Source organism: Mizuhopecten yessoensis, unplaced genomic scaffold, assembly GCF_002113885.1.
Source record: "Mizuhopecten yessoensis strain PY_sf001 unplaced genomic scaffold, ASM211388v2 scaffold8361, whole genome shotgun sequence".
Lineage (NCBI taxonomy): Eukaryota > Metazoa > Mollusca > Bivalvia > Pectinida > Pectinidae > Mizuhopecten > Mizuhopecten yessoensis.
Window position 1 is genome coordinate 1,225,410 of NW_018407509.1, and position 13,933 is coordinate 1,239,342.

Consider the following 13,933-nt stretch of genomic DNA (forward strand, 5'->3'; position numbering starts at 1 on the left):
AATGATGTAAGCTTTCGACACCATCTTAGGACCTTTCCCAACTCAGGTTCAACACTGATGTTTGTCAAGGGATCGTAGAACACAGATCTGTGACGACATTTTGTCTTATGACGCTCATGACCATAGAGAGACATGTGACATGCGTCAGCAAGTATCGTTCTTAACATAAAACAAAACATCGAAATGTTGCCAAAAGATTTTGGGATTCAAAACTGTCATGTTCAGATTGGTGAATCTTGCATGAATTTCATATTTGTTCAACAGTTTTTGACATCATGATTTAATTTATTTAAACAGTTTGAAATATTAAAACGCTTAACTGCCATTTTTATTTCCTGCAATATGTACAGTATTTATATCCTGTAATAAGCCCATGTGGCCAATATCAAATGTCTGACTCAGTGGGAGGATGGGCTTATAACGGAACAGTGAAACAGCATCGGTTGGCATTTCTACTGAATTGCAATAAATATGGGTGGGGTTATTACCAGGCATGGGCTTATTGCCGGATAAGTACATACAGTAGGAAACCTAGATCTATATTTAGATCAAGGTCTGTTAAGTGCCTGTGTATTTTCCCACAATGGTCAACCCTTCCAACACTGTAGACCATAATGGACTCATCCATATCAATTTATGGTAGAGTCTACTAAAGTTACATAGGGGTGAAAGCGTTAAAGTTTGTTTACAACTGGACATGACTAACATTATTCAAGTTTTCACGAATACGGAACCATGAATGTCAACAACGATTTCTATGAAGTCGATCTATACATGTTTAGGGCCAGTCAGAGAAAGGTACGGTGCGTTACATCGGTGTCAGCCATGCGGGGATCCGCCTCATCGACCGCGAGCAATCCATGGTCGACGACAACCTCGAAGTACTCGAACACTTCAAATTTGAGGACGTCATCGATATTGTCATGCCGACCAAGGACACAGTTCAGATTAACCTCAAAGACAAGTCCATGGTGTTCTACACAAATCGGGTAGGTAGACATGTAATTACTGATTAAAAAATCTGTATATCATTTCTAGAACGTTAAATATGATTGCCTTGTTTTAGGATATGATATTCTAAGACATATGATCATATGTCAGTGGTTCTTGTCAAACTTTTTCACAATATTTTGAGACTCCTCATCATTTAAAAAAAATAGAAATAATGTCGTGTATTTTCTTACCAGGTAATTATAAAAATGTGCCGTTCCCATGTTTTTCTTTTAATGTTATATCAGTAAAAGTCACGGACATAGTATAAGCAGCAAAGCAATGAATCCCAATTGATTGACTTTCTACAAATACAGTTTGCAAGTTCTTTCATTTAAAACCAACTTTTTTATATATATATATATATAGGTACTTGTACATGTATACTATGAGATTTTGATATATTCTGGACCGTTGTTGTAGGCACTGCAATTGAAACAGATGATTGACATGTACCTGACTGAAAGCGATAAGGTATGGTATATCTAACGATCTTTTTACCTTTAGTTAGCTCGGCGGAACTGTCTGTTGCGGGGTTCTAATTTTCGCAGTTTTTGAGACGATATCTTTCCTAAAAATATACATCCCACAAGATTCATAGAAATCAATCCATTCTTACTGTAGCACTATGTGTAGTAGACCTGAAATTGTTGAATAACAGATCCTGTGTAATTGAGTGTTTTATCAAATCTTCGAAAATTAGGGACCACAAAAAAAGATTTCCAAATAAGGTGCAGCATTTCTCTCTGATTATGACGAAATTACATTCATGCAGGTGCTTGATTTTACCAACAAAAATCTAATTAAGTATTTAAACTATTTTTATTAAAGACATATTTTGATTTTCCCTGCTATTCTCTCAAATATGTGCCGTATAATGTGACGTATGACTGGCTTCTACGTTGACAGGGTAACAAGTACGTCATAGCGACGAAGGACTACATCACAGGCGAATCCACGCTACTCAGCTTCAAGCGAAGCGAGATCATCAAGCTCGTTGATGCAGAAATTCCATTGGAAGATGGTGAGTGTTAGATTCTTGCAAAGTTTACTAAAGGAATAGTTTTCTGTTTTCATAGGGGTTTTGAGGTGTTAACTCCAGTGCAGCACTTCTACATTGAGTAGATGGCAAAGCCACCTGGAGTTAACAAAGTTTTTATTTTATACTTATTCTATTACAAGCAGGAGTTGTATGATGTTGCAGAAATTTATTATATGTTAGGGTTAATTTTATTTTTTTATCAAAATCAACTCCAGATACATCTATATATTTTGTATAAAATTAAATATTCAATTTAATTCAATTTTCGTCCAATCAAATTTTATAACTTATTTTTTTGCTTTACAGGTTGGCTGTATGGTTCGTTAAACGGTGTCCTTGGATACTTCCCAGCAGAATACGTCAAACCTCTACAAAGACACGAGGTCGAGAGGTCAGGGGGCATGAAGGTAACTGTCACTTACGATGGATTCTCTCCAGTTTTTTTTAGATTTCTAGGTATCATGATATCATTTTCATATAATATAATGCAAAATATGACATAGTGGGCAGTTGCATGTTGATCATTTATAAGATGAACCAAGGTCATGAGATTTCTTTGCATGGATACAGGATATGTCTTGATCAATCTCTTCAGCATCCTGTACACAGGTTAACAGTTATATGGTACCATTTAGGTAGTCAAGGTTACGTACAAAATGACCTTGGAAACCATGAGGTCAAGGTTACATTCAAATGACCTTGGAAACTATGAGGTCAAGGTTACTTACATATGACCTTAACAACCATGAGGTCAAGGTTACCTACAAATGACCTCGGCAACCATGAGGCAAAGGTTACTTACAAATGACCTAGGCAACCATGAGGTCAAGGTTACTTACAAATGACCTTGGCCACCATGAGGCAAAGGTTACTTACAAATGACCTTGGCAACCATGAGGTCAAGGTTACTTACAAATGACCTAGGCAACCATGAGGCAAAGGTTACTTACAAATGACCTAGGCAACCATGAGGTCAAGGTTACTTACAAATGACCTTGGCCATCCTGAGGTCAAGGTTACATACAAATAACCTAGACAACCATGAGGTCAAGGTCTTGCAATCACAAATGGTGTTTGCTGAATTATTAAAGTCATCATTTCACATTTGTTTTCTATCTTTGCAGGCCCAACTGACAGAGCATGTTGTCCACAGAATCATTCGACCTCCTAGCAGAGTGAGTAAATTACGTTTAAGTTTCGACATTTCTTGGACCATTTTTACGGAATTTAACGAAATTAAAAACTTACGCTAATTAGAGAAGCCACAGTAACTAAATTCATAAATCCTGAGAATTGGCAGTCAGTATTTATTTTGAATTTAAAAACAAAATTGATGATATTTTATTTTTTTTGTATGCGTTGTATTACAGACGGACGGTCACATAGACAACAGGAGCGAGACAAGTCAGGGTACCGTGGTTCCAGACGGTAAATTCTCCATGATGGAGTTCGCTCTCCTTCACTTCCGGGAGTCAGTCCAGAAGTACGTATTGTCGACGAAACTCTATGTGATAATGAGCTATTGTGAAATCAAACAATTTGAGTTCTTATTGACTTATTTCTGGTCACTTTATCTTATTTTCTCAAATGTTAACCATCACTCAGGAATGACTCGGATCATCCTTTGACAAACTTTGATCCTGGATGATGTGGTGTTTTCCTTCATGTTGCCTTTCTTTCTTTTTTTTGTGAGGAGGGGGGGGCCGGTTAAATCATCACTGACTGAAAAATACTTTTATGTATGAATAATATTCTCTTAGAGTTAAGGTTATATGCTTCCCGACACATAATGCCTGTGATTGAGTTACAGTTGTCTCCCTTAGCATGGCTTTAATGATCGTTATCTTACATTTGAGAATTACTGGGATGTACCAGTTAAATAAATCATCAATCGTTCAGGTCCAAGTTATCATTCATAAAAGTTATATCGAACTCTTTGGAAAAGGAGGTAAACATCACAAAGTGGCATACATCCATAATGCTATATTTTATGTGAAATCGCAAAATTTAAGTGATTTACAGCAGAGTCTTCATTATTGTTTATATTGTGGCCATTTTTCTTAACCGATGTTTTGGGAGTAAGAGGTTTGGCGAGGTTGGAGGGCAGGGGGGGGGGGATATGCAACTGAAAAGTGGTTCATTCTTGCCTGCATGCTGTACCAGTGTCCATCATTGTACGACCCACAAGGGAGGTAATTCCTTTAAGTAATCAACTGAAAGATGTTTAAACTAGAAAGATAATTATACAATAGTGATTTGATAGAGAAATACAAATTTGCATCAAGGAGAAAAGTACCTTACCAGAGTCAGAATTATATTTTTTTCTTTGTTTTTCTTGCAAAATTCAAGCATTGATATTAATTTTATTTTTTGTCAAAGAACTTTTCTTTTATTAAATATTGAAGTAGCAGTGTTACATTCAAAGAAAAGTTTTATTTAATTTAATTACCAAACTCATTTTCTTGTTAACCAGCCTACAGTTGACATAATGTTTGAATTAAGCTCTCATAACATATCTTATATATGCAAAGTTGTGATTGTATGAAAAAAATCTTAATTTTACAGGCGAGATCAAAGCAAATCATATAAACAAGGTAATAAGACAAACGGTCAGTTCTAGAGGTCAACTCTGAGGGGTCAGTGTCAGAGAGATTGACCCCAGTGACCTTTGACCTTTGTTGGGCGCACCAATAGTATACTGCTTTTGTACTGCATTAAGCATGCTTACTTTATACTGCATTGAAAACTGCCTCTGTCGGAGATAGTCATTTGCTCTGCTGGAACATGAATGCTGTTTGCGTATAATTCTGTCAATACGAGCGCTTATTTACTAAACTGTACTGTTGTGATAGATACTTGATGATGGCGGACAGTTTCTTAAAAAAATAAAAATAAAAAAAATAAGATAAAAATTCAAAATTGAATTTCCGAAATATATTTGTTCTGGTTTATATACAAACCTGTTACAGCTACTGTATGTAATGAATGTTTCTTGTTTTTTTTACGGTTTTCTTGAAATTTGTCTGCCATTATTGAAAATCCCTGCTGTACGGTTTGTGCATGATATTATTATTCAGGTGCCGTTTCTTTTCTTATTTTGACAGCCATTCATCTTTCATTGTTGTGATCTGAGCCCAATCAGAAACCGTTTTACTGCTTATTTGGTTATGTCAACTTTAATTCAAAATCTCAAAAACAAATGACAGCTGAATTTTGCTGATGATATGTTTGATTATTTTCAATTTCATCAAAATAAAAAAATAATTTTATTTTTTTTATTTTTTTATTAAGGACAAATTTTAGAAATACTGTCATTATATAATCACCACTGTCTGGAAACTGTGTTACTTTTAGTCAAAGATATTGAAATATAATACTATTTGACCTTACTGACCACAATAGGTGGTATTTTAGGGATATTGTGAAACCTGTCCAAACTGGACATATGCATTGTTTTGGATTAGACAGGTTTTCAGAGTGTACAGGTTCAATTTACATAGATAAAACTGTAGCCAATAGGACCTACTTAAAAGTGTCTTATTTATACAGGTTTTCAGAGTGTACAGGTTCAATTTACATATATAAAACTGTAGGCAATAGGACCTACTTAAAAGTGTCTTGTTTATACAGGTTTTCAGATGCAGTAATTAATCGGTTTCTGTTTGCGGCTCAAATTATCATTAAAAAATCATTCTATTCATTCCCCATATATACAAACAATTGTATATATATATATCGCACCCGTGCCTGTATCTGTTGTTTCCATAGTAACATGTTGTTATGGCTGCCGTCTGTTTGTTTAAAGGTTTGAGATGGAGAGATCAGAAGACGGGTCATTACGAGGAACAATCAAACATATAGAGAGCATCAAGCTTCGTAATCTGGACCAGCAAAACCTGCACCGCAGAGGTGACGGTCGCTTAGCCCCGCCCACTTACAAATATGTGTCCCCTATTCATGAAATTTCAGATCTGCCAATTGAAATTTCCAATGATCATGGGCCATATTGTGTTTCACTACTATTTATTGATTGATTTGACATACACTTAGCTCTGTTCACTTATTTTCCCAATCATATAGGCCTAACATATCACTAAGCTCCACCCACTAAGCTCCACCCACTAAGAGTCCAATGCTAACGTCTCATACACTTAGCCCCGCCTACTAATGGCCCAATACACTAAACCCTGCCACTAATGACCACACCTATTAATGGTCCCACACATTCAACCCAACCCACTTAACTGTTAGTGTCAAATACAGAAAAATGTTGTTCAGTCATTTAGATCAGAAACATGGAAATTAAAACATCATTTTTAAAATTTAAATTGACTTTTTTTCCATAGATAAAGTAAAGAAAAATGAAAAAAACAATATATTTTAGATTTAGATATATACATTGGTATATAGTAAACTTCCAACTTGGGTGAAAACGTTTCATATTAGTTGTGTAATAACAATAAACACAATTTTCTTGTTTCAAACTTGAGAGTTTTATATATTAAAATAGAATCGTTTGTAGTTGAATGTAAATATTTGTTGACTCCTGAAATCACTTTTGTTCTGCATTTGTTGTACTAACACTGCTTGCTTTGATGTTGTACTAATACTAACTTAACTCGAGTAGATTTGGTTTTATTTTCCTTTATCTGAGGGAAAACAAATTTTAACATGTGTGTGCTGTAATATCAATTACAGCATATAATCAAACTGTGATGTTTTGTTCCCTAGAGTTAGAAATGGTGTGATTTCCCCTTTTCTTATTTTATTAGTATGATATTGTTTGTGGTGGGTTTTTTCTTGAAAAAGAATGTTTAGTTTCAATCCTGTTCCTAGATTTTAAAAATATGCACAAAGTTAGATGGTTTAAGAATAATAAGTTTGATTTTATTAACTAGTAAGTAGTCATAAATAAGATTTGATTGACATCTTAGCCCACAAGACAATGACTTCATATTTTGCATAATGTTTGAGGCAATGGGCAAAATATAAAAATAAAATTAAAAAAATTGAGACCCTTTTTAGAGGCCCAATTGGAATCCAACGTATGAGTTTAAAATTATTATGAAATATTTTTGAATGTGTCGAAATAAATATAGTCGTAAGACCGTGGCTAATTCTCAACCTGAATGATGATAAAATGGACATCAGGCGAAACAGAAAATTTAATTTTACCCGTTGTCATTTCTACATACCTTGATTTACTCATTGTTTAATTAACCCTTTCACCACTGTGGACAATAATGGAATCATCCAGATCAATGCATGGTAGAGTCTACTAAAGTAACATAGGGGTGAAAAGGTTAATTAAGTCTGTGAGTTGTAATGTATGTTGTGTTGGGAACTGGAAATTTTCACCGTCATATTGAATTCAGATGCACCTCACCATAAATATCGCAAAAAATAACCCTGCATAGAGCAATCATAAATTATAATACAAACAGTTCCCTGAATATGTTTATGACAATTTAAAATACAAATATTAATATTCAGTACCAAGATAATTATGATTTCTAGTACAAAAATGACTATCGGAAATATCAACTACCCATGAGTTATTATACTTGTGTTCATTGAAACGTGTAGTTTGGTTCCGCCTGAGTCTTTATTTGAGATATCGTGTTACAGGTTCCGGTGAATGGTCATGGAAGGAACAAGCTGATATGGTCAAATGGACACGGGTGAGTGATCACATATACAAAACAAAAAAAACAAAAATACGATAAATAACAAAAATATGTTTTCAAAAATTTCAAATTTAAAGAAAACAAATCATTATCATTGAACAAGTATGGGGGGGGGGGAAATAATATTTTGTAATTTTGTGCCATTATTTTCTTTTTCAACCATTTTTTTTACATAGTGGACAAGGGTGAGTATTTTAAATACACATTTAGAAGTTTTTTTCTGTTTCTAATTTTTTTTTTATTATTAATTGAATATTTTGTTGTGATTTTACTCGGAGAACAAGAGTAATTACAAAAGATATTAAAAATTAAAACATTTAACATCTAGAATGGCTGTTAAATCTCTCATATCATCAAAACAACACTGTCAAATTTACTTTAAAAAAAAAAAAAAATCATAATGAAATCTTGAAGAATTTTGATTTAAATTATTGTGTGATGAGAAAAACTATTTTTTGTCTGAAGTTTAGCACATTTTGTTTTCTACAAAAGTATTTTTTTAATTATTTTATATCTTAATAATAAATATGACTTTTTAGCATAATTTTTATCAAAATTGAAGGTGTTTTTTTCAATCTACAAAGTACTCTATTCACTGCAGTGTTGAAAATTAAAAGAAAATTAAAAATATAATATGTTTTTTGATGGGATATTACTACTTGATATGAGTCCCATATCTGTTCAATCTTCTACATTTCCAACACTGATGCCAAATCTCAGTTATTTCATGATGTATACAAATTTGTGTAATCATAAAATTTAGTTAAAATTTAATTTACATTTCAGTCACCCATACAAGCGTCACTGCTGAAGCTGCCGACTGCTGAGTTCAACAAGCTTGCCTTGGAGTGCTTCCTCTGTGAGTCTTAATGATACGGATGGGAAACATTTCGCATTACCTCAAATAATAATCTCAAACATTCAGCAGAGCTGTCAAACTCCTTCATTAGGAGGGAGACTCCCTTATTTTGACAAAAAATCACCAACCTCCTCGAAACTCCCTCATTCAAGTCCAATTTACTCACACAAACTCGAAATCTACATCCTGTGGTCAAATGATCTCCTAGTTACTGCAGGGTGTGTGTAATGATCATGACAGGTGTGTTTGAATCAAATAAATGTTTTTTGGAGTTATTTTGGTACATAAAAAGGGAAAGATAAATTGAAATGGTCTGAAATTTGACCATTCACTGATGTTTGACCATGATTTCTGTAATGTCCAACTTGAGCTTCAGAGGTTAGACGGTTACTTATACCCATTGACCAATATATCTGAAGTTTGACCATAAGTGCTGATGTTAATCTGTTACTTTTATCCTTTGACCATTAATATAACCCATTCACCCCTGAAATTTCATAATGAACTTTTCCAACCTTTGAAATTTCATTTATGTCCTTTTAACCTTTACCCATTGTTTGATTCTACAGGTGTGATGAAGTTCATGGGCGACTATCCCATAGGTCCTAACCAATCGGAGTACGACTGTGTTCTCAAAATCCTCAGGGTAGGTAACTCTTCATCATTTCCGATATACAAATGGAGGTCACAAGATAAAAATTCAAATCTTGGGAAACAAATTCAGTTATATTTGTTTCATTACCAATATCAAGAAAGAAAATTGAACATGATGTCATTTTAACTCATCCCCCCTGAATTTCATAATGGACTTTTCTAACCTTTGAATTTGAAGAGTTCAAATGTGTCTTTAGGGGTGATTGAGTTAGTATCATTTTATGATGAACTAGGAATAAAAAAAACCAATCTTGTTATTACAGTCATGTCACAAACATCCGGAGATGAGGGATGAAATCTACTGCCAGTTGTGTAAACAAACGACAAGCAACAGAAGTATGAAGCCGTAAGTATTATTGTAGGACCGATAAGTCTGGTCTATCAAATTTATCTACATAAAACATATACATTGACCGACACAGTGGTATTGGCGAACATGTGTCAAGAGCAGGAACCACAATTCTCAAATGACAAATATACATTATTTGTTATTCAATTTTGTGTTTTAAAAATGTCATTGAAATATATAACTATCCTGTTGGTTTATTTTAGTTTTTATTTCCAATAAGTGTTGTGAAATTACAAGTCTAGAAATTTGCATCGGTCATTGAGATTGTCCGGTAAGCTCAAATAGGTCTTTGTGACAAGTTTCGTAAATCTCATATGAAATGATAATTAATTGAAGGTAAATTGTTGACTAGCAACTGAGAACTTTTAAAGGTCGTGACACAATATCGGACAGCAATCCCGCTAGACCCGACATCTCAAAAGTCTGTGTCAAGGATAATTTATAAGTGTTGTAATGTTAGTTATAATTGGCTAATGAACTCATCAAAGGTAACCATAGTTACCACACATATCACATGAAGCTATAGGAACCATACCATTCACAGGTAATCATGGTCATCATACTTATCACAGGTAACCATGGTAACCATACCTATTACAGGTAACCATAGTTACCATACCTATCACTGGTAACCATGGTTTCCAAACTTATCACAGAAATCCATAGTTACCATACATGTCATAGGTAACCATGGATTCCATACTTATCACAGGTAACCATGGAAGCCGTAGTTAAACAGTTAATTGTCATGTCTGCTCAATTTCGATATCTTTACAGGAAAAGCTGCATTATGGGATGGAGATTGTTTTCGATCATTGCCTGCTACTGTGACTGTTCAGAAAGCATACGACCTTACCTATTCAAATATCTGGAAACGACATCGTCAGATTCTTCCAGAACATTCAGTGGAGCTGCATCAATATGTCTGCAGAATCTTAGAAAGACGTTCAAATATGGAGGACGCAAAAACGTGCCGCTGAAAGCAGAAATTTCAGCCTTAGCGGTAAATAAAAAAATAAATGATTAAAAAAAATCCTTGTTTTCCCAAATTTTCAAGGGGATTCAAGATATGAAACTAAAGAGGAAAAAAGGACATCTATTTGTCATTACATTATTTTATTTTATTTTCATCATCATGGAAAAGAATTCTTCAGTAGCTATTGATTTTCAAGTACTGCTGAGTACGGTACTCAAAATATAGGAAAAAACATCTTTAAGATGATATGGACTGCTATTAATGAATGGTGGAATGATTTAGCAAGTGTGACATTACAAAATTAAAGTTCTTCTTGTTTTTTCATTTTATTGATATCTTCTAATCATTTTGGCCATTACACATAGCCCAATGGTAAAGATGGATTAATTTTTGCTGATTTCAAGGTTTGTACTCTAAAAATAAAAAAAATGTTACTACAAAAAAAACCTTGCCTCTGGCCTTGACCTTGGTAAAATTTGTAATTTACAGGACGGACGGGTGTCAAAGAGGTATTCCTTTATCTACAGCGGTTCTGAGCGCGAGGGCATGCTTCAAGTTCGACCATCTTTGGTAAGTTAACGTAGCCACCCCAGTCTATCGGCCCTCATCCCATCCTACAATTCATTACTTTCCCTTCCACCTACACTTTGTCAAAAAAACACTATGGGGTTTGAAGCCATGAAGAAGCAGCTTCTCTTCTTCTGTCAAAAATCTTCATCTTTGTTGAGTTTATATGACATGTTTCAGACATCTTCAGATAAACTTACCAATAACATCACTGCAGTTTTAAATGTATAGTTGAAGTACAATGGTATTTTGGGATTAGGACCTATGTAAGACTTCTTCCTATATTAAAGATTTGAAAATTGATTGAGGCAAGATCATGGTACTTGTTGGTTTTACTGTTAATTTATCAAGTAGGAAGGATACCGTAGTCAAAAGTGAAAAACGAAATGGTCATTCAGCAAATCTACTATATTTATAACTGTCACTGTAGGAATACTATTGTTCATGCGTTGTAAAGTACGTACCTTAGAGTAATTTTACAAATTATATAGGGGTGCTATATAAAGAGAGAGAATGTATTGAACATACATATTTTATTTGACTACTTCTGAACAATTAACTATGTTGTCCGGAGATTTAAACAACGGCTGTGTGTCATTCTCTGTGCAGGTCGTAAAGGATTCCATCGAGGAGATCTGCAATCGCCTCGACATTTTTGATCCCGTGGAAATGGAAGAATATACACTGTTCCTGCGAACAAGTAAGTTTCAAAATAAACTTGAATTGAAAAGTGTTTTAGATTCATACACAAATCGAAAAATAACACGCCAACTGAACCAGGTGGATCAGGACTAAGATTTACTATGCCATTCATAAAGAAAATTTCTTGACTATGTGTGTAGGTTTCTTGCAAAATCAAAGAATCAGAACTTTAAGGTAGAGAGTCCTGCAATTTTTCTTCTATAGTTATTTATCTGCTAAATTTATGTTTTGCCTTGTATACTCGCACAAAAACAGTTATAGAAGTTGTGGGCCATTTTAGGATGTTTGATCGTTTTGAAATATGACAAAAAAATATTAGCATAGTAAATATAATAACCAGTACATATACAGCAATTGACAAGCTCATGCACTGCTTATCAGTTAAGAGGTTCAGGGGCGGATTCTGTGTGGCCGAGTTTTTAACATGTGTTTGTGAAGAAAAAAAATATCATGCTAAATACATTTCTTACATACTACTCTTTAAAATAATAATAAATGGACAAGGAACTCCCAAGTCAGCAAAATCTCAGTCAAAATGGAACTCTTCTATGTTGGAGATACTTTTGAAATAGTAAATGGGCAATCAACAGATCCAAGCCAGCAAAATATCAGTAAAATTGGAACTCTTCTATGTTGGAGATGCAACACAGAGCACTGGGGACTAACCACCTTAACAGTGTATTTGTATTGGTTTGTTGGAAGCTTTGCTCTTGTGAACCAATGACCTTTGACCTTTACAGGTGACGATCATTATAGCCGATTAAAGTCGGAGGAGTACATCCTTGATGTGACTTCAGAGTTTATCCGAGGAAACAAGGACTACCAACTGGTGTTCCAGCGGACCGTTTGGTTCTTCCCATTCAGGGAAACAGACAACATCATATACAATGAATTAATGTTCTTCCAGGTAAAACTTCTTAAATGCAGCATAATAATAACGTAAGATCCTATAAATTTCGTCGGGTGCTGAATGTAGGGCTATTTTTGGAATGGAGGGACTGAGGGATTTCAGGAAAACCTAACTTTGAAAAACAAAAACAAATTGAAGTCATTTTTATCTTTTTTTTTAAAAAGATGAGATGTTTAGGCATTGGAAAGGAAAGTAGAAAAACTTCTTATTTAAAGAATATGAATATATCATGTTATTTTTCTTTGAAAAACACTTGTGACACTATCAAACTTGTATTCACAGTGTCTGCCAGACTTCCTGGAGGGACTATTGATCACGCTACAGAGTGGCCACCTCTCCAGACAGGAAGAGGTAAGTGACCTTGACCTTTGAAGTTGAAATAGATTGACAGTATGGCCCCATTCACATATCTTGTTTAGAAATTTGTCAATGAACTTCCTTATCGTCAAAAAGACAAATACTGTCACTCTTATGCAAAAAGTGATATTTTGTATGTTAGGTTTTACGTGAAGAAGAAATCAAACTATTTAGAAGCATATTTTAGACACCATTACAGATAATTGTTACAATTAATTATGATATATTTCTGGTTTTATTTTACAGGATGATCTCCCCACGCTCGGAGCTCTCCTGTTCAAGGCTTTTGACAGAGTGGGCACACCAACCATGTAAGTAATGACCCAAAGTTTTTTTTTTTAATGTTACCTAGGTGATGAACGCTGACACTCTTAAATAGTTGTTGGTATTGAAAAAGGCTTTTTATACCCCCGTTACTATTTTTCCTGGAGCAACGATCCTTGAAACATTGAATTTCTGCTCCAAAAAACTTGTAAGCCCAACTCCTCCTTAAGTGTTTGTTTGAATTTTTTTTGTAACTTTGCACAATGAAACTATATTATATGTAGATTGGCATAAAAAGGAATTTGCAATTCAACTATATGTTAAATGGAGTTATAGCCCATTGAAACTTTATATCTGCTCCAGAAACAAGTTGAAGCACAAGTGGGGGTATATCTTTGAGCTCGCTCACAGTTTCTGTAATTCAAATAGGTTCCCAATGATGGGAAAAGGATCAGAAACGAAATGGTGGACCTGATTTTACAGATCAAAATGGTGGATTAATTTCCATACGGAAAAAAATCCTTAAGAAAGAGTGGGTTGGAGTGTGAATTCACTGATGCACAAGTCCTAGATCTG

The 13,933-nt window shown here is 34.4% G+C and overlaps 1 protein-coding gene across 5 annotated transcripts in view; it reads left to right on the forward strand.

Moving 5' to 3' along the window:
* LOC110455672 (unconventional myosin-XV-like) overlaps nt 1-13,933 on the forward strand; it is a 125,171-nt gene that overhangs the window by 103,024 nt on the left and 8,214 nt on the right. For 4 of the 5 annotated variants that reach the window (XM_021505934.1, XM_021505937.1, XM_021505935.1 and 1 more), the window contains exons 38-54: nt 783-989; nt 1,414-1,464; nt 1,900-2,014; nt 2,339-2,439; nt 3,157-3,207; nt 3,403-3,515; nt 5,838-5,941; nt 7,661-7,713; nt 8,506-8,578; nt 9,148-9,224; nt 9,496-9,578; nt 10,359-10,584; nt 11,047-11,127; nt 11,734-11,824; nt 12,567-12,733; nt 13,019-13,087; nt 13,340-13,404. In XM_021505934.1, coding sequence (XP_021361609.1) covers nt 783-989; nt 1,414-1,464; nt 1,900-2,014; nt 2,339-2,439; nt 3,157-3,207; nt 3,403-3,515; nt 5,838-5,941; nt 7,661-7,713; nt 8,506-8,578; nt 9,148-9,224; nt 9,496-9,578; nt 10,359-10,584; nt 11,047-11,127; nt 11,734-11,824; nt 12,567-12,733; nt 13,019-13,087; nt 13,340-13,404 — 1,727 coding nt within the window. Of the gene's footprint in view, nt 1-782; nt 990-1,413; nt 1,465-1,899; nt 2,015-2,338; nt 2,440-3,156; nt 3,208-3,402; nt 3,516-4,597; nt 4,627-5,837; nt 5,942-7,660; nt 7,714-8,505; nt 8,579-9,147; nt 9,225-9,495; nt 9,579-10,358; nt 10,585-11,046; nt 11,128-11,733; nt 11,825-12,566; nt 12,734-13,018; nt 13,088-13,339; nt 13,405-13,933 lie in introns of all 5 variants that reach the window. The other variant, XM_021505938.1, reaches the window with a different exon arrangement.